Source organism: Callospermophilus lateralis, chromosome 2 (genome assembly GCF_048772815.1).
Source record: "Callospermophilus lateralis isolate mCalLat2 chromosome 2, mCalLat2.hap1, whole genome shotgun sequence".
NCBI classification, from domain to species: Eukaryota; Metazoa; Chordata; class Mammalia; order Rodentia; family Sciuridae; genus Callospermophilus; species Callospermophilus lateralis.
In genome coordinates, this window is record NC_135306.1 from 1,610,504 (window position 1) to 1,629,763 (window position 19,260).

The 19,260-nt window shown below is 61.3% G+C and overlaps 1 protein-coding gene across 4 annotated transcripts in view; it reads left to right on the forward strand.

Moving 5' to 3' along the window:
• The first annotated feature begins 365 nt into the window (after window positions 1-365).
• The window catches only part of Notch1 (notch receptor 1), a 43,704-nt gene continuing 24,809 nt past the window's right edge, over window positions 366-19,260 (forward strand). For all 4 annotated transcript variants that reach the window (XM_076845059.2, XM_076845060.2, XM_076845061.2 and 1 more), the window contains exons 1-3: window positions 366-667; window positions 2,312-2,393; window positions 18,688-18,950. In XM_076845059.2, the coding sequence (XP_076701174.1) occupies window positions 607-667; window positions 2,312-2,393; window positions 18,688-18,950 (406 nt within the window). In that variant the 5' untranslated portion in view covers window positions 366-606. The remainder of the gene's footprint in view (window positions 668-2,311; window positions 2,394-18,687; window positions 18,951-19,260) is intronic.

Consider the following 19,260-nt stretch of genomic DNA (forward strand, 5'->3'; position numbering starts at 1 on the left):
CAAATTGTCGCCAAATGTCGCTAAGAGTGGCGACAACTCAGCCGGATCCTTCCGCAGCCTCAGCTCAAACTTTTGGCTTCTGAAAACTTTCGAACAAGAAATAGTCCCCAGGCGCCTGTTCCTGACCCCTTCCGCATCTCCAAGGCTCTTAACCCCTGAGGGCCGGGGTCCTGACACTAAGCCCAGTGGAGAAACCGAAGGGCCGGTAGGGACACTGGGAAGGACACCAACGACGAGGGGGTTTGGGGTGCGGAGGGATCGGGGGCGGGGCGGGCCGCGGGGGCGGGGCGGGGCGGGGCGGGGTCGGAGCAGCGGGGGCGGAGCGCTCAGCAGTTCTGCGCCTCACTAGTGCCTCGGCCGCGGGAGGGAGCATAGGGGCGCGGGGCGCGCGTCGCGGGGCGCGGGCGCGAGCGCAGTGAAGGAACGAGCCGGGGTGCGGAGCTCCGCCCGAGAGACCTCTGGAGCCCAGCCACGCCCGCCAGCCTAGAAAGAGGGCAGTAGTGGGCCACCACCTGCGGGACTGTCCAGCGCGCGCGTGTGCATCCGAACCCCGCCGGCCCAGCTCAGGAGGCCTCTGCCCCGGCAGCGGGCAGCGGGCGGGCAGGCATGCCGCCGCTCCTGGCGCCCCTGCTCTGCCTGGCGCTGCTGCCCGCACTCGCCGCAAGAGGTAGGCACCCGCCCACCCGCGAGCCAGCAACTTCCCGCGCCCTTCGGAAACTTTGGCAGAGTCCCGTGTGCGCCCCGGGTGGCTGGGAGTGGGGAGCGGACGGCCTGAGGCAAGGGAGTTGGAGTCCTGCGGGGGAGGACCGACCCTCCTCTCCGGTTCTTTTTCGAGCGGACTCGCGTTGTCCGCGCCTGGAGCCGCGCTCAAAGCCGGCTTTGAAGCCCGGCGTGGGGTTCCTGAGGCCTCACCCTGGCTAGCCCTTCAGCAGCCTCGCGTGGAGCTCGCCGCGGGGGCGGGCGGGCGGGCTGCCTACTACTTTTCGATTTGAATCGAGTAGGTTTTGGTTTCCTGTTGCTTCTTGGGGCCATTTATTTTCTTTCTTCTCCGCGTCCGGCCCGCGCCTGGGGCGGATGTCGGGGCGCGCAGTGTGGGGTCCTGGGCTCTGCGCTCGCTCGCTCTGACCCGCGCGGGGCGCTAGGCGGGTGGGGAGCGGCGGACGGCTGTGTCCCCAGCTCCTGGTGGCCTTGTCCCCGGTCTTCCCCACCGCCAGATTGCGGTCCCCCGCCCCGCTCAGACAGTTTGAGGGAGGGGAGTGTGCGAAAGGGCCGCATCAGGTGGACTGACTTGGACCTTCCCTTTGCTGAGCTGAAGTTTGGAAGTTTGAGGGGACAGAGTGGTACGTGGGAAGGGGGCAGTTATTTCTCTGCCAGTCTCACAGGGAGGGGTCTCCGGGAGCTAATGGTGATTGATTTCACTCTTTCCCAAGAAGTCGGAGGGGGGGAATAGTGTGTCCTCTTCCAGAAGGTAGGGTTCCACGACGTAACTCCCCGTTACTGCCCCAACACAGGGCCTTAATTTCTGCAGCCCATAAGCCGGGGAGGGAGGGGCTTGATTAATGATCCCTTCCTAAGAGGGGTCGAATTCCTTCCAAATAGGGGCTCTTCATCCCTCTCGGTGGGTGTGGGGGCCGCCCCTAGGAGCAGGTATTGGGTGTCCTGGGAGGCGGGGCAGGTCCCCGGGTGCAGCCCGGTGCCCCAGGAGGCGGCCCTGGCGCGACAATGCGCCGCTCTGATTCCCGGCCCGCGCTTTGTTGGCGGGCGGGGCAGCGAGCTCCGCAGCTGTCGCATTTTCCCACGAGCGGGGGAGCTGAGTGTGTCCACCCCCCTCCGGCGGCCTCCTTGCAGATTGCAGTTTGAACAGCGACAATCCCGGTGGCTGATTGGGGTCCCAGAGAGCCTCTGCCAGGCTCTCCAGTGAACACACACACACACACACACACACACACACACACCCCTCCCACCCTGAAGCATTGCAAAGTTTGGGAGAATGGCCCCAGTCATCTCAGTATTTTCCATTGCTGTCCAGGTGGTGGGTCAGACCGTTTCTCCCCCTCGCCGGTGTGACCTGTTCACCTGCTACCTAGATAGCCTGCTCCCCACACTCACTCCCATTTTTGACCACAACACTCTGTCCAGAATGTTGAAGCCCCCTGGGTTTCACAAGGGCTTTCCTGTGATGCTAGCCCCAGCAACCCCATGACACAGCAGTGTCTGAGGGTCTGTGGCTGGTGGTGGATCCCATTCCCAGGGTAAAAGGGGTGGACCTGCCCCCAGAAGCCCACTGACCTCTCCCCTGCCTCTCCCCCAGGTCTGAGGTGCTCCCAGCCAGGGGGAGCCTGCCTGAACGGCGGCAGGTGCCAAGTGGTCAACAGCACCGAGGAGGCCTGTGTGTGAGTATCGTCCTGCGGGACCTGTTGCTTTTGTCAGGAGCAGAGCCCCTGCCTTCTGGGGACAGAACACTGGGCCATTGTCTTCTGGAGACAGCCCAGAGGCTGGGCACGGTCACGTGCCAACTTTTATTGGACAAAGTCTGGCAATTACTTAATCACCAGCAATTATGCCGTGTAGAGCTGCTTTGGCTGCTTTGGCTGCCGGAGTTGATGCGCTCCCTGGGCCACCTTGGGCTGCTGAGGCACGAGTAGGGAATCCCCAGCACCCCGTTTCTTCTAAAAGTCCCCAAGAAACGGAAACTTGGGGCGAACCTGGAGCAGTTGCAGAGGGCCAGCCCCCACCACCCTGTCGACTGGTAGCGTCTTTGCTGGGCAGGGGACGCTTTCTCTGGGCAGGTGAGCCACTCTGCAGGAAATTGACGGTTTCAAACCAAAACCTGCCTTTGGGCTTGGAGTGAGGTGGAGAAGTTGGAATCCCTCTGTGGGTGCCATCTGTCTGGGTTGTAGGGTTTGAGGTCTCAGGGTCTGGTTTCTGTCCTGGCCCCTGCAAACTCCACCTTCCTGATTATGGCCCTTTTCCAAGTCCTCAGCTATAAGATGGGCATGTCTCAGGGCCAGGGGGTCGTCTGTAGTGGCCTGGGAAGTCCTGTGGGGACCCACTGCCTGCCTGGCTGCTTACGAGCACCAGCCGTCCTCAGGAAGTTTCTCTGCTGTGGCTGCTGCCCTTCAACTTGAGTTCATCCCTGATGAGAATAATGAGGAGGTACCCAGGCTGAGGCCTCCCCTCCCCTGGAGGCTGCAGGCGAGAAATGGCTCCAGCCGGCCGTGTACCCTCATTCCAACTGCTGGAGGCCGATCGCCTTGGCAACACCAGAGCCCCTGCCTCCACCGCCCAGCCTGTGTGCAGCAGCCCCCACCCCTGCGCCTGCCTCCCCAACTGAAGCCAATTAGGCAGGTCTGTGAGCAGTTTATTGGACAAAGCCGATTGTGTCTTTGTCGGGCGCTAATGAATGCACACCACTTTTTTTTTTTTTTTTTTTTTTGCTTTTTTGGGGCCCCTTTCTCCCCCTGTGGAAGCCTCATGGACGCTTGATGCCCTAAATCTTGTTTCCTTCCATTCAGCGGCGACAGCTGGGATTCAGTGGAAGGGCAGTGGCTATTGTTGGGAGGCGGATTAATGCCGTGTGATTAATTATGCGTGGCTTCCCAGAACGCACAAACCCCTTCCCGCCACCTCCTCTGCCTGCCTCGCAGCCTGTGCAGGGAACGAGGGCTACTGTGCTGGGGAAGGAGGGGTGGTCCCTTTTTGGCGCCATCAAGGGATGGCATAGCCTGGTCCGGAGAGCACAGAGCCTGGGGTCCCACATGCTGCCCTGGCCAAAGGGGCTATGTCTTGAGGTGCAGACTGCTATGGCCCCTGAGTACCCCGCTGCCTGGGCTATGGGCTAAGACCCTTCAAGCCAATTCAGCCATGGGGCTGTGGGCTCTCTCCCATTCCTAATCTGGGGAAGTTGTCTGAAAGGCCCCTCATGACCCAAGCTGGCCATTGGCAAGGGTTTGGTGCCTGGTCTCACTTCTTCCACTGGGGCCCAGTGGTCCTTCCTTCTTGGCAAAAGGAAGCCTGCCTCAGTTTGGCCTGGCACTTGGCCGAGCTCTGCCCACAGAGGTCCCATTGTGCACACCCCACAAATCCCATTAGATGGGATGGAAGTGCTGGCCTGTGTAGCAGAGTTGGAGGCCAGGGCCATGGAGAAGCGCAGGTCTGAGACTCACACTGCAATTGGGGGCATCGGGGCCACTCTGGGCTTGGACACATGAGAGCCCCCACAGTCCTGTTGGCCTGTGCATATAGGCTTCCTCTCTGGAGCATCCTGGCTCTGTAGTACCCAGTTGCAACCCTTGTGAAATTCTTGGCTTTGGGTGTCACCTACTCTTAGGAGGATCTGGAAAATGTGGAGTCGAAGCTGCCATGGTAATACCTGGTGAATCATCTTTTTCCACCCAGGAAAAGGAACCTTCCTCAGACATAGCTGCTTGGGGTTGCAGGACTCAGGGCTGGAAAAGTGGATTCCCTTGGTGCCAGATGCCTTCCCAAAAGGTCCTAGTGTCACAGAGGCCTGGTCTTCCAGTGGCCATGGGCTGTACATTCTGTGGATGGGGCACAGTCTCTGGGCACCTGCTCTGTGTGGTATCCCTGGTAGCTGCAGTGGGGAGATTGGTGGCCCTTTGGGCAGTTGCAGGGCTCACTGTGGCCCTTGGCCCCTCCATCCTGCTTGCCAGCCGCATGACTGTTGAGAGGGGTGCTTGGGTGGGCACTTCCTTCTTTTGTGTGATGGGGAGTGAACTTGCTGGAGAGACCCTTGTTTGCTTAGGTGAGCATGCATTCATTGGCCAAGGATTACTGTGTTGTCTGCCTGGGCAGAGGTCAGAGGCACAGGGGAGTTTAAGATACTGTCTTGTCTGCACCCAAGTCAAAATTTTATGGAGATGTCTTCCAGGTGGTCACAGAAGTGCTGGGAAGGGTGGCTGGTGACTGGTAGGGGCCTTAGCTTTGGACCACCCTGCATTTGAGTTCTGCAGCCCACTTGCTCCATGACCTTGGGTCATCAGGTGGCCTGAGCCTCAGTTTCCCTACCTTTAAATCAGGATTGATACGCAGTTGATGTCTTGGTGCTGTAGGCGCCCCGCGAGTCTGTTTCCCCCGCCCTCTCCGTGTGAGCTGTGCCGAGGCCTCCTTCTGGACTGTGGGTTGACTAGTGAGTTAATTCAGAGTTCTGAAGAGTGCTGGGTGCTGGGTGCCGTCTGGGGCCCCGGGTGGGGAGGAGCTTGGTGATTCTAAGGGTTCCATTCCCTGATGGCTCCAGCGGGCAGCCCTCGGTGCTTCCTTCCAGGGGCGCCTTTGATTGCCTGCTGCCTGGGTGGCAGGGACAGGGCAGGTGCATCCCAGCCCCTGCAGAGTTGGCTTTTCAGCTGGGGACAAGAGAGGCAACCAGCATGTGCACGTGATGTGTAGGGGGTGCCCCGAGGTGCTCCCAGCAGCCCCATGATGCCCTCCACATCAGGCCAGGGAGTCAGGATGAGGCCTAAAGAAGCTGATGCTGGGCCCACGTGCCAGGCCCCTGCAGGTCCTGGGGGCCTTCCCTGCCCCGCTGGCCGCCTGCTCCTCTGGAGGAAGCAGGGCTGGGGGTGTGACTTCCCTTTAAGAGAGGGACAGGGCCACAAAGGAAGTGACTGGGGCCAGGGAGGGACTGAATGGAACCTGTTCTAGGCGTCTCTGTCACCTGGGTTGCTGATGTTCCACTGAGTCACCTGCGGTTCTGGGAGGCGGGTTCCTTCCAGTCCTACCTCAGGGACAAGAGCAGAGACAGTCAAGGCCTCCTGTCTGCCACCTGGTCTTCAGGGTTTAGAGAAGCCACCTCACATGGTGTCACTGGCCAGCTGTGGAACCGTGGGGAGACACCAGGGGCTGGCCAGGGCTGGGGCTGGCCTTGTGAGGAAGGTGGGTCTGGGGTTGGCCAGCCAGGAGCAGCAGCCAGCACTTTTTCCATTGAACAGAGTGAAGGAGAACTGTGACCTCAGCAGGAAGAGGGTGGGGTGGGTGGGAAGTGTCTCAGGGCCCTGAGCCCTCTATGCCTAGGGGCATGGAGTCCAGGGCTGTGACCCCAGAGCTGGGGTGGCAGTGGAAGGGTCTTACAGGGTGCCATGGCCAGGTCACACAAAGCTCCTGTGAGCCAGGATTGGCTTCGGTCCCCGTGGAGGGCCTGTGGATGGCCAGGCCCACTGGGCAGCTCAGGATGGGCTGAGGGGTTGTGCTACCCTGCTGTGTTGAGGGGACCTTTCCCGTCCCATGTTGTGCTATAAATAGTGAAGGATGTGGCTTTGCAGGTCGACTGAGCTGGCCTCAGAACATTCGGTGAAGGCTCCACGCTTTCATCTAGCCTCCTGACCTGCGGCACGTGTGGCGTGGTCACCCCCTGGGGCTGGCCTAGGTCTGTCCCTTCCCCATCACAGGTGGGGAACTGAGGCTGAGGTCAAGTGGCTAGACGCAGGGCCGGGGCGTGGTCAGCTTGTGCCAGGTCCTTGTGCAGGTACGTCCAGAGCCTCCTGGACCTGTGCCAGAGACTGAACAAGAAGCATCACCAGCTGTAACAAGCCGCTGGCTCTGGGGCATCCCTGCTGAGCCGGGGCTTGCCCGCTCATCCTTCTTTCCCAGGTGGGATCCTCTGGTGGGCATGCCCTGCACCGGCCACCTGGCTGGCTCTGGTCAGTTTTGCCCCTCAGCTCACATCTCCTCTCTGGGCCCTGATTTCCCCCACGGACCTGAGCTGGGCCCTGGTGTCCTGGGACAGCCTGCGGGTGTGAGGGTACTGGCAGTGGCCAGGAGTCAGGCTGGATCGTGCAGCAAGGCAGGGTGTGCCAGGCTGGGCTGCTCTGGGCTCCGGCTTGGTGTTCAACCCCAGCTTCCAGGCTGGGGTCACCTTTGCTGGGGAGGGCAGAGCTGGGGAATGCCTGGCCTGGGTGTACAGGACCAAGTGGAAGGCAGTGGGATGCCCCTTTCAGGTGGCCTTGCCGCCCCCAGCCCTGCTTTTAAAATCCCAAGGGGGCTGGGGCTGATCTGGGGGATGGGGCTTGGGGGAGTTGAATCATACATATTGTAAAGTTGCCATTTAACCATCAGAAGTGCAGAATTCAGTGGCATTTAGTATGTTCCCAAGTTTGTACAACCATCACTATTGTCTAGTGCCAGAACTTATTTTTGGGGGTATGAGAACTGAACCCAGGGGTGCTCTACCACTGAGCTGCATACCTAGCCCTTTTTATTTTTTTTATTTTGGGACAGGGTTTCACAAAGTGGCTGACTCTCTATCCTTCTGCCTCAGCCTCTGAGTTGCTGGGTTATGTCATGCACCACTGTGCCCAGCAAGTCCCAGAACTTTTTTTATCATCCAAAGGCGGTCACTCCTCAGGCCCACCTGCGCCCTGGCCTGGGCGTGCCTGGTGTTTCCCTGAGTCCACGTGTTCCTGGACTATCTGGCTCCTTGCTGAGCACCTTGCTGTGGCGCCCTCAGAGTTTCATTCTCCAGGATTGGGGTAGTTGCCCAAGACCACGGGGCATTGGTCAGAGGCGGGCACAAGCATGCATGTCCTCGTGCAGTCAGCTGACACAGTCCAGAGGAGGAGGCGGTGTGGCTGGCTGGTGTCCAGGATGGCTTCCTGGGAGAACTGCTCTCATCTCTGGGCCTGTGAGGCCACCTGCAGACAGGCGACCATCAGGGTGGTCAGTCAGTGAGAGTGGCCTGGTGTGCCGCACCTCTGCCTTGCTCAGGGCCCACCACGGCCCACATCCATCCACTTCAGCTCCTGCCAGTCACCAAACCTTTCTACCTCTCTTGGCCCAAGGAGGAGCCAATGGGAATCAGGATGAAGCAGGAAGAGAGTTTTTACTGAGTGCTTACTATGGGCCTGACCTTGGGGTGCAGATGGCCAAGGCACTCACAGGCCCTGATGGGCAGGAAGGAGCCATGTGTCTTAAGAGTCATGCTTCAGGAGGACAGGTCAGGTCCTGGGAGGACACCTAAGGTCAGCTGGGGAGCGCCTCGCCAGGATGTCCAGGCCTGCTGTGGCCTCGGGGTAAGTCCACCATGGAGCAGCATCTAGACTGGCTGGGACAGGGCAGCAGCCGAGGAGCACCAGGCAGAAGGGACAGCAGGTGCTGGGCAGCAGTGCTGTAGGCTTTGGATATGTCCAGGGGCACCTGGGCTCCTGCCTGCCCTGTCGCCTGCTCCTGGGTCTTCCCCTGCCCGGCTTGGGAGCTGTGGGGCTGGCACTCAGGGACAGCTTGGAGCCACCAGGTGCGCTTGGTGAGGATGCCTGGCCCGTGTGGCTGGGCTTCAGAAACCCCAGCACCCAGCGCCTGACCCTCCCTGTGTGCACTCGGTGACCTGAATTGCCCTTGGGGCTCTGGGAAGCACCATGTCCCCTGTGGGACAACCCCCCCCAGAGGACAGTCCTGGTGGTCCCCAGTGGCCGTTGCAGGACGGGTAGAGGGACCTGGCGTTTTGCTTTCTTTGTGCCTCTGAGGCCTGGGGTATTCTGGGAATAGAAGCCGCCCGAGTTTTACCCCAGCAATCCTTGTTTACTGTAGCCCCCAACAGATGCTGCTCCCAGGATGGAAGCCTCTGGAGAGGTGTCCCCCCTCCCCACAAATGCCCCCTGTTCTTCCCTGTGCTCAGGGGTGCAGGGACTGGGCCTTCCTGCCCTGGAGAGGGTTAGCTGGGATGACCGTCACCCTCTGCCTCCGTCTTAGGTGCTCGGTGGCTTTCTGTCAGGTCTGTGATTCCCTGGAAGGAATGTCTGGGTCCTGGTTTCAAGTGGGCCTTGGTGGGGGAGGCAGGGTCTGGGCTGGGGAGGCTGGACCTCCACACCCACACCTGTGGTGCCCAAATTCACCAGGTTGACGCCTCAGCTTGGGGCATGTTGGGATGAGGTCAGGCTAGGTGCTGCCTGGATCTTCCACCACTGAAAGCTGGCTCTACCAAGATAGGATGGCCACTGACCAGAGAAGCCTCCCTTGGCCTTGGTCACTCACCTGGCCTCATCTGCCAGGTGGGCACTGTTTTCAGCAGAGGGAGGGCAGACCAGACCCTGGGTATTGAGATTCTACTGCCGCAGCGGGCCAGGCTAGGGTTAGGGCTGGCTGCAGCTCCCCCTTGTGCCCCATGGGTGGACAGGAGAGTCGTTACCAGCCTGGGTGTTAGTTGTGTGTCTGTAGTGCTTGAAGGGGAATCCTTCTGAATGGGGTCAGCGGCCCCCATCATCTGTGGACCCTGCTGACTGCTGAACAGACACCCCACAGCAGTGCCAAAGCCTGGGGACAGTGCCTGCCCGAGGCCCGTCCACCTGTGTGAGCACGATGACCCTGGGAGACGGGTTGAGATTTGAGAGCATGGAGCTGCATGGGGACAGGTGGCCAGAGGGTGGGGGGACTCGACTGCGACCCCTAGATGGGGCTTTGGAACTGAGGGGCGGCTGGTTCCTGGCCTCTGACTTCTTTGCCCGGGACAGTCCTAGGTGAGTCACAGCCTAGACCATGGGACCTACCTGGGAAACGTTCACACTTGGTCAAGCCCAGGGGCACAGGCGTGAGGTGGTCCCATTCCCTGCCCCCGGTCCCTGTGGCCCCAGGGTCACTTGGAGATACATTTGAGAAGGGAGGCGCTCCCTCCCTTCTGGCTTAGAGCACCCTGGCTCTAGACCTTTTGTCCACAGACCAGGCCTGGTTAGGTGACATAGGGAGCAGCTGAGTCTCTGTCCCTGTCCTCTCCGAGGCTGCCTGGCTGGGGAGGAAGGTGGGTGGCCAGGGCTGGAAAGATCTGTCCAGGGCTAACCTACCGGGACTGCTCCGTGGGCTGGGGACCTGCCTCCCACCATTTCCTCTCAGTTTCGGTTGTTGGTGAGCGGAAACAACACGGTTACTGGAAGTGAGAGGCTGGGGGAGAAGCCAGGGCTTGGGTGTGTTTTTCCCTGCAGCTTCTCTGTAAGAGGAGCTTGCATCATCATCCAGGGGGAAGAGGGAGTCTTCATCCTCCAGGGGGAGGCTGCGCCCCAGCGTCGTATGGACTGTGCCGTGCTTCCGCCCTGGGCCTCCGTCTCCCTGGCCTTAGGCAGAGTAAGTGCTGGGTATGTCCAGCTCCTGGGATGTCCCCACAGGTTGGTGGTCCCCTCCCTCACATCCCCCACTAGGAGCATCATGGAGTAGCCTCAGACTTGGCTGACTGGAGAGCCAGACGGCAGAGCCACGGGCTGTGTGTTCCAGCATCCATGAGGTGGCGGGGGCCAGACCAGGTGGCACCCTCCGCTGCAGCTCTAGGGTCTGGTGCAGCAGCTGTCGGTAGTCTGTCCACCGGGGCTGGGCAGTTGAGTGTGGCAGCCCCAGGGCAGGTGGGCAGCTACAGATTTCTTCTAGCCTGCAGGGCCTACAGTCCAGGCTGGGGCCCCACTGGACTTAGGCTTCAAGCCAGACATGCCCCATTCTATCACCTGTTCTGGTCAGGCCGGGATGGTGCCTGGTCAGCAGCCTCGGCCGGGGAGTCTGCATCCTCCCCTACAGATGCCTGCTTGCTCTGAACAGGCCTTCCTCCCCAGGAGGTGGGAGTCCCCAGTGAGGCCACAGGGGAGGTGCTGGCCGTCCTGGCCGTGGCCTGCAGGGCCTCGCGTTTTGAGATCGTTGTAGATTGGCACAGGCTGCTAGAAGCCATGGGTCTTGACCCCCTACCGCCCTGTGCTCCATGGGAGCATGTTCCTCTTGTTTCACCCCACACTGGAGTAAAGGTCTCCCCGGTGGCTCGGTGATAGAGCTCTTATCTGGGTTCCATTCCTAGCACTGCAAAAGGAAAAAGAGAGAGAGAGAGAGAGAGAGAGAGAGAAAGAAAGAAAGTTAGTTCTCCCCCAGAGCCCAGCCCCTCTGCAGGATTTGGGCAGGTTTGTATATTATTCGTGCCCTGCAGGGGCAGAGGGCCCAGGACCTACTCACCAACACAAGCCCCCCACCCCACCCCACTGTCCCCTAGGGAAGGACCCACTACACCTAGATGGCCTGGGACACCCTGGGCGTCTAGCAAGGTGGACAGTGCAAGCCACTACTCAGAGCACCCCGTCAGGCCCCACCAGGGTTGGGTACAGTTGGCTGGCTCTTGTCTTCTGAAGTTGACTGTGTCCCCAGGCGGCTCTGTGGCTGTGCTGGGCCCAGAGCAGAGCGAGGCTTCTGTGGACTGCAGGATGCACAGAGGGCCTATGTGCCGGCCTGGCTGGCTGCCTGGGGGCGTGGGGGTCTGCGCAGCAGCAGAGATGCTTCCGGGTTGGTGGAGGCCCTCCGCACATTGGCCAGAAAGAAGGGTTTTGCTGAGTGTTATGGGATGGAGGTGACCTCTGGGGCCACCACCCAAACCACCAGCTGTGCTTTCCTGAGTCAGGAGGCAGCCCAGAGGCGGCCCTGCCAGGGTCCCGAGGCAGGCTTCCTGGAGCGGGTGGGAGGATACAGCTAAGGACGGTCACTCCTTCGGCTGGATGGATTGGGCCTCATCTCCACCTCTTTCAGTGCTGAGGCTGGGTAGGGCGGTGCACCAGGGCAGAGCCAGGGGAGCCTGCTGTTGGATGGGGGGCTGGGAGGAGCAGACTGGGGGCCCTCTCTGTGCGCCTCTTACTGAGCTCCCTCACCCCCAGGGGCGTTGTTTTTCTGCTGAGCCCTCACTGGGAAGTCCAGGCCAAGGTATGGGGTGGCTTGGGTGCTGGGGACACCCTCCCCCCTGTTCCTGGGGGCCTTCTGCTGCTCCTTAGCTGTCTCCAGGGAAGTTGTCCTGCCTTCCAACTGTCCCCAGGGCCTGTGAAACCAGGCGGCATGGTGCACACAACTTGCCTGGCTGTGAAATGGGTCTACCCAGGGCCCTGGTGAGGAACCTCTGAGCTTGACAGCCTGGGGGCCAGGAGGGTGTGGCTGCGGGTTCCTCCTGAGGCAGCTTGTTCTGGACAGTTGTCAAGGGGTCCTCGGTGCCGCCTCTTCCTGGCCCTAGTGTCCTCCACAGGCCTGGACTGAGGCACCTGCCCTGGTGGGGAGGAGGTGGCACCGCCCCCCAGGGAGGATAGAGCAGTGTCTCCGCAGCTCCTCCCTCCCAAGCCTGCTGGGGAAGCAGAGGAGGGAGGTTGTCAGAAGACTCTGGCTTTGCCATCGAGCTCGGGCTGTGATTGCTGCTTAATTAATCGAGCTTGGATGAAGCCCTCCTGGCGGCACTGGCCTCACGAGCCTATTGATCACCTCACTGCTCTGAGCGGCCATGGGGTGCACGGGCAGAGGCCCTGGCAGTCAGGGTATTTCCACTTCTGCCTCCTTGGTGCCACAGGTGCCAGCCCACAGGGCGTCCTGTAACCCCTCAAGGCATTCGGGGTGGCTGCACTTAGGAGTGCCTGGGGAACACTTGTGCCTCACTGGCAGTGTGGGGCTCCATCTCCTGGGGGGCTGGGGGGACATGACCCCCAGTGGAGCGACGGCCTCCCTCAGGTGTCTCACTCCCGCAGTGACGGCGGCTCCTAGTGACCCAGGCTTCCTGGGCCCTGCTTCCAGCAATGTTGGGAGGGGCTGGCTGGACCCTGACCCCACCCCGCCCCAGGGTCACCTCTGCCCACTCCAGCTGGGCCATCCTGGGAAGTGGCTTGACCCTCAGGGTCTGTTCTGTCTGCTCAGGAGGTATACCAGTTCCTAGCGCAGCAGCGGGACAGCGGACCCTGTGGACATTGTTTTCCCTGTGGTGTGAAAGGTGGCTTCTCGGGAGGGAGGGCAGGTTCCATCTCCGCACTGAGGCGTCCCAGCGGCAAGGAAGCAGGGCCGTTTCTGCACTTCCCTTCCAGCAGGCTTCAAGCCCTAGGAGGATGCAACCCGGAGGGTCTGCGGACCAAAGAGCCGAGCCGCTGGGAGCGGCTCTTTGAGCTGGAATGCCTGGGCCTCGAGGCTGGCCCCTGCGGCTGCCCATGGGCATGCCACACCTGCCAGACTCACTTTCCTCCTTTGCCGACCTTCTGATCTGAGCAGTGGCTCATATTTGGGGCCAGGGATTGTCTGCATCTGAGCCCAGGCCCATATCTGGCCCCAGCCTGCCTACAGCCTGAATGCTCTGTCCTCCTTCCAGGCCTCCCAGCCCAATGGCTGCAGAGGCTGGGGCAACTGCAGCTCAGTTGTGCCCGTCTGTCATCAGCTGGGCAGGTGGGGCCACAGGTGGTGGCTGCAGGCCGCAGTCCCTCACTGCAGCCTCCAGCCCAAGAGAGCTGGGTGAGTGGTGCCCTGCTGCACAGGTACCTGCTGTCTGTGTGCAGAGGAAGCTGAAGCAGGCGTGTGACAGCAGAAATGCTGGAGGCCTCCCCACTGTGGTCTGGCTGGTCCTCCAGTGTCCCCATGACTCGCTGGTTCTTGGACAGGTGTTTGGACAGAGGTCCCTGGAGCAGGAGCCTGGACCTTGTGTGCTGTAGCTTTTCATGCTGGGGCTTTGGGGAGGCAAGCGGTTGGGACTGTGAGCAATGAGGCCTCCTATGTCCTGGGGTTTTGTCCCCAGAGCTGAGCTGCACCTGCTGTTCCCAAAAGGAAAAGGATCCAGCACCTCAGGTATAGCACGTGGGCCAGCAGGTCACTGAGTCCCCTGCCCAGCCTGTCATGAGCACCTGCTCCTGGAAGGTGGTGGTACCTGCTGGGATTTGGGGGCCCTGGAATGGCTTCTGCCCAAGGGAGGGGTTGAATACTAGAACCGCTCTCACCCCTAGGAGCCTCAGCCAAGGCCTGTCCCTGGGGCTGAGCTTGTTGACCTGTGAAGGTCCTGCAGGGGACCCCACCACCATCCCTCACAGCCCATCTGTGTCTCCCCTCCAGCAAGGGGTTCCCATCCCCTGCCTGGGCCACAAGTGGCCCCGCGGCCTAGGCAGGGGTGGTCAGGGAAGCTGGGCTGTCTATGTGGCTGGGTTGGCTGGTTCTAGGCTGGTTCTAGCTGGTTGGCTGGTTCTTGGCTGAGCAGGGCAGGGTCTGGCCAGGGCTGCATGGAGCTATCGCTGGTGATATCGACTTGCCAATAGCTCTTTTTTTAAATAGTTTTTTTGGTTGTGGATGGACACAATACCTTTATTTTGTTTTTATTTTTATTGTATGTGGTGCCGGGATTGAATCCAGTGCCTCACCCATGCTTGAAGAGTGCTCCACCACTGAGCCACAGTCCTGGCCCTTGCCGATGACTCTTGCCTGGGAAATTACAGAGCAGGAGCCTCAGATGCCAGACTCCCCTTCCTGGAAAGAAAGCACTCTGGGGCTGGGAGCGGGGACGCTGTGGGACGGGGCCTCCCAGGAAGGCAGAGCCTGGTGGAGGGGTGGGACTGGCTCCGGGCAGGATGTGGCACAGGCTTCCTGGGAGCAGGCAACTTGGGGGCAGATGGGGAGAAGTCCCTTGGTGGAGACTCTGTGCTCCTGGGAAGCTTTGGACTTCTGGGAAGATGGGCCTGGAGCTGGGCTGGGTGGAGTCCAGTGGGGGTCAGTTCTGCTGAGGTGGGCGAAGCAAGTTAGGGGCAAATTGAAACCAGGGGCTCCCTGTACCATGGCTGCCTGGTGGTGCTTAGGACTTCAGTCTGCAGGGCTGTCCCTTCTGTGGTGGAAGGCACAGCCCCTGCCTGCCCTTTGGAGATTAAATCTGCAGGCACACCAGTGCCCCACCAGCACCCCACCAGCACCCCATCAGTGCCCCACCAGCACCCTTCCAGCATCCCACCTGCGCCCCACCAGTGCCCCACCAGCACCCCACCAGCACCTCTCCACAGGCCCTGGCCCCAGAATCGAGTGGGGTGGGGCAGCTGTGTACACAGCCCTTTAGGCTACACGGTTTCCTCAGATCGGACAGTCCTGCAGATTGCCTGTCTGTGAATCACATCCAGACTTGGCCGGAGTGAGAGTCCCCTCTACCCAGCTGGTGACCATGTTGACTCCCCACTGCACTCATGGCTGTGCAACAGCTGGGCAGAGCCAAGGGTCCTGCAAGCCCCCTCTCTCCTGGAGGGGCTTCTTCCCTCCCGATTCCTCCGGTTGCTGCCTGGGAAGCACCTCCCTGTGTCTCTGGTTCCTCCTGCTGAACTGACAGGGGGCCCCTGTGCTGACCCCCACCCTCCTGGGCAGGAGCTGGGTGAATCCCCCCACTTGTCCCCCGCCCCTCCTCATCATTTTGGGGTTGAGGGAGCTGTCATCTGTCCCCAGGGGGTGGCAGATGGCCGCTTAGCTTGGAAAGGAAAACAGCACAATTTAGAATTAGTCCCGGGTGAAAGGTCGCAGCAACATCTGCCCCCGGATGCTTTGGGGAGTCACATTTCTATGGACCGCCGCTGCCAGAGGCGGGAGCCAGCGCAGTGGAAACCGTGGGGCTGGAACAAAGCAGCGGGAGCGGCCGGGGACGTGGGCTCTGGAACCAGTTGTGCCCCTCTGCCTGGTCTTCAGAGCCCACTCCCTCTGGGGCCCTTGTTGGGGTCCCCAGCCCACCTGCCACTCATCTCTGAGCACCAGGACAGGACAGGTCACTCTGTACCCGCCACCCCACCAAGTCGATCTGGTGGAGGCAAGGCAGAGCTGAGGAGCAAGGGCCCAGGTGTCCTTGAGGAGCAAGGGAGGGAGCCCTTGGGCACACCTGAAGCAGCTGGCCTCCCACTGTGGGTGGCCGGGAGCCACAGGGCCTGGTGGAGGTGGGGCAGTTCTTGACTCCTACCTTGGGAAGTCCCACCTTTTAGCCCCAGAAGGGCCTTCTGGCTGCTGGATGTGTAGACGCAGGAAGTGTCGTGGGTGGCTCAGTGGGTGGCTCAGCGGAGGCCTGGCCCCAGCATCTTCCAATCCTCCCACTGCACTCAAGGCTGGGCAGCAGCTGGGGCAGAGCCAGGGGTCCTCGAGCCCCTGCCCTCGCTCCTGGAGGGGCTTCTCCCCTCCTGATTCCTCTGGTTGCTGTCCTCGCGTGACTACTCCTGGCCTTACCCTTGGTTCATGCCAGCCTGCCAGACAGGTGTTGAGGACAGAATGGCCCTTGGTGTAGGGATGGGGTGGCCTTGGCCTCTGCCATAATGCACCCCTGGGGTCCCTCCCACCTTCTCAGGGTCATCTGAGTGCCATGGAGAGAAGGCAACAGGTGCCTGTCCCAGGCAGCCTAGCTCTGTGGCCAGGTGGTGGGGAGGTGCAGACAGGTGGTCACGGGCTGGAGGCTGCCCAGAGCAGGAGCAGGAACCAGGCATGGGTGGGCAAGAGGAGCAGGCTCAGCCCACAGCTTTGGGGAACCCACACATGCTGCCAAGTTCCAGCCCTCAAGTGAGAGAGACTTTTGGGTCTGGCCCTGAAGCTGTCCCCCGTGGCCAGACCTTTCCGCACCTGGCTCTGGACCTTAGGGAAGATCCCTCTGGTGGCCCTGCTCTTCCCCAGCTGTGGGGTGCTGGTGGTGGATGGCGACCGTGCCTGTGGCAGCCGGCTGGGCAGCATGCCTTCACTCTGGTGCCCCAGTGCCGGTGGCGGTGGGGAGGACAGTAGACTCTCTCAGCTGCCGCGTTCCTCCGCGTAGGAGTCTCCTCAGGCCTCGGCTGCCTGGCTCCTGCCCCGCCTGCCAGGGTTGGCTGCTGGCCTCGCCCTGCAGGAGCAGCTGTCCCATCCACAAGTGCACCTGCTCCCCAGCCACCCTTTGTCCCTGCCGTCTCCTGATTCGCTGGGTGTGTTTCCCCTCCCTAGTCCTGCGTAAAGCAGCCTCGGGAGCGAGGTGCACCTAGCCCAGGCAGGTCCTCCCACGCCCTTCTGTTGGGGTCCCTGTTTGGGGTGTAGAGGGGGACAGTTACTCCCTGGGAACACTGCCCATGGCGGAGGGCAAGGGTTGTGTGGTCCCGGCCTCCTAGATCATTTGGTGACACCCAGTGTCCTTACCTTAAGATGTTTAGCAGAGGATTGTTCCAGGTGCTGGGAGTCCCAGGGTGTCCCCTAGGGTGTCCAGTGACAAGATCTCACCCACTTGAGGAGTGGCACCTGGCAGTGTGTAGGGTTCCCCCAGAGCTGTGGGGCGGGGACAGCCCCACTGCCTGGCCCAGGGGCTTAGGGTGCATGCCGGGAGGCGTGGACGGCAGCTCCAGCCCCAGCTTTGATGATTAAGCACCCTCTGTCCTCATCCACCCCTGCCGACTTTGTCAGTGGCTAGAAAGAAAAAAGTCTTTTCTCCTAGTGGGCCCAGGCCAACTTTGCCTGACAAAAGGGCTTTGATGCAGAGGAGGGCTGCTTCTGCCTGCCCAGCCCCAGCCTGCGGGACCCCAGGCTCCCAGTGGCTGGTCAGGCTAGCCAGTGACTGCATCCGAGCACCGCAGGGGCCTGCCTGCTCCCCACGTTCCCTGAGTGTGGCCCTGCAGGAGACCCTGGTGCCACAGAGACAGGTGTGGACACTGAGGCTCCTGGAGTGGCCACATGGGTGGAACTGCACTCCGGGACTTCCTCTGGCTCCAGGGGAGCCAGGTGCCCACCGCCCCCACCCCTTTGCATGATGGGCGGGAGCCATAGCAAAGGCCTGAGTTAACTCCTGGGGTTGGGGGTGGGTTTGTTGTCTTTAAGCCAGTTGGTTTGGGACTTTTGGCTTCTGGCAACAGATGGTCAGCCACAGTGGCCATTTTGCATCTTCCCTACCCAAGCCACAGCCGCAGATGAAAGACACCAGGGAACACAGATGCCTTTGGGCCTCTGGGACAGGGGAGCAGCCCCTCAGTTGAGAGACACACGACCCCAGCCCCAAACTGCCTCTGCTAGACTCTGTCCTTCCCCTGGGGCCACCTCCCATGTGGCATGGGGGCTGCCCTGTGGCTGGCCAGCTCGTTCTGCCCCAGAGGCTTCCCACTGGGAAGCGGTGTGCCTGCCTGCTCCCAGGGCCCTCCCGGGAGCACGAGGCCTGGAGGTGACGGGAGCAATTTATGGCCTGGTCTGGAAGCCAGGCTAGCAGGTGGCTGAGCAGGCTCCTGGGGCCAGGGTGTGGCAGACGCTGAGCAGTCCCTGCAGGAACCTGAGACCGTGAGACCAGGCCTGGAAGCAGGACGTCTCTCTGGCCCTGTGTTGGGGGAGGGCAGGCCTGTGGGAGGTGGGAGGTTCCTCGCAGGCCAGGACCAGCTGGCACAGAGCTGAGGAGGGACGCCCCCACGTCACCCTGGTCTTCCCAGCTGTAAATGGGGCCTCTACTCCTGAGGACGGTGCCTGGGTGAGCAGAAGGCCTGATCGCAGAAGGGAAAGTCACTGGAATCCTGTCCCTGTGGGCAGTGTCCACATACCTCCGACTGTGATGTTTGAGAGGTTAGAAAACACCAACTCTGCTACCCAAACCATATGTTTCCATCACAGAAAACAAGAGAGTGGGCAAGCCTCCTGAACAGGACTGCAGGGCCCCTTCCCTGTGGTGTAGACCCAGACCCACGTGCCAGCCTTGTTTGAAATCCAAGCTGGACACTGGAGCTGGTCCCCTGTTGGCAGTGGTTCTTCTGTTCATTGAAGTTTCCCTTCCTGGGGAACTAACTGCTTTAAAGTGACCAGCCAGGTGGTATCGGTGTGTCCCATGTTGTCCAGATCAGCACTGTAGACCAAGACATCTCCCTGCACAGCAAGCAGCCACGGAGCACACATTGGTCCTGGAGCCCTGGCTGCCCACCCGAGCATGCTGGGGTAGAGGCTGCTGTGGCCGTGACAAGTGGGCCAGTCCAGGGGAGCTGACCACCTGGTGTCTGCCAACAGGTGCAGCGGGGCCTTCGTGGGCCAGAGATGCCAGGATCCTAACCCGTGCCTCAGCTCCCCCTGCAAGAACGCCGGGACGTGCCGTGTGGTGGACCGCAGTGGTGCTGCAGACTATGCCTGTATCTGCCCCCTGGGCTTCTCTGGGCCCCTCTGCCTGACGCCTCTTGACAACGCCTGCCTGTCCAGCCCCTGCCGGAACGGGGGCACCTGCGACCTGGTCACGCTCACAGAGTACAAGTGCCGCTGCCCCCCAGGCTGGTCAGGTGAGGACGGGGAGGTCTCAGGCCCTGCAGCAGGCACCCTCAGTCCCAGGAGTAGACAGACACTGGTCTGCCCCACCATCCACGTGACTAGTTGTGTTCTGTGAAAGCCAGGCTGATGCTTGGCTGAGAGAGCCAGGCCTGTGATCCCCCAGTGACCCTGCCTTCCCAGCCCTGCAGCTGCCTGGTTTGGACTGTTCCACTCTGAGGCCCTGGCCACCTACCTGTCCCTACTTCTGGGAGCAAAAGGTGTGCTGACACCCAGCCCTGGCCATGCCCTCTCTTCCTGCTGGTGCCCTGAGCTTCCAGAGTT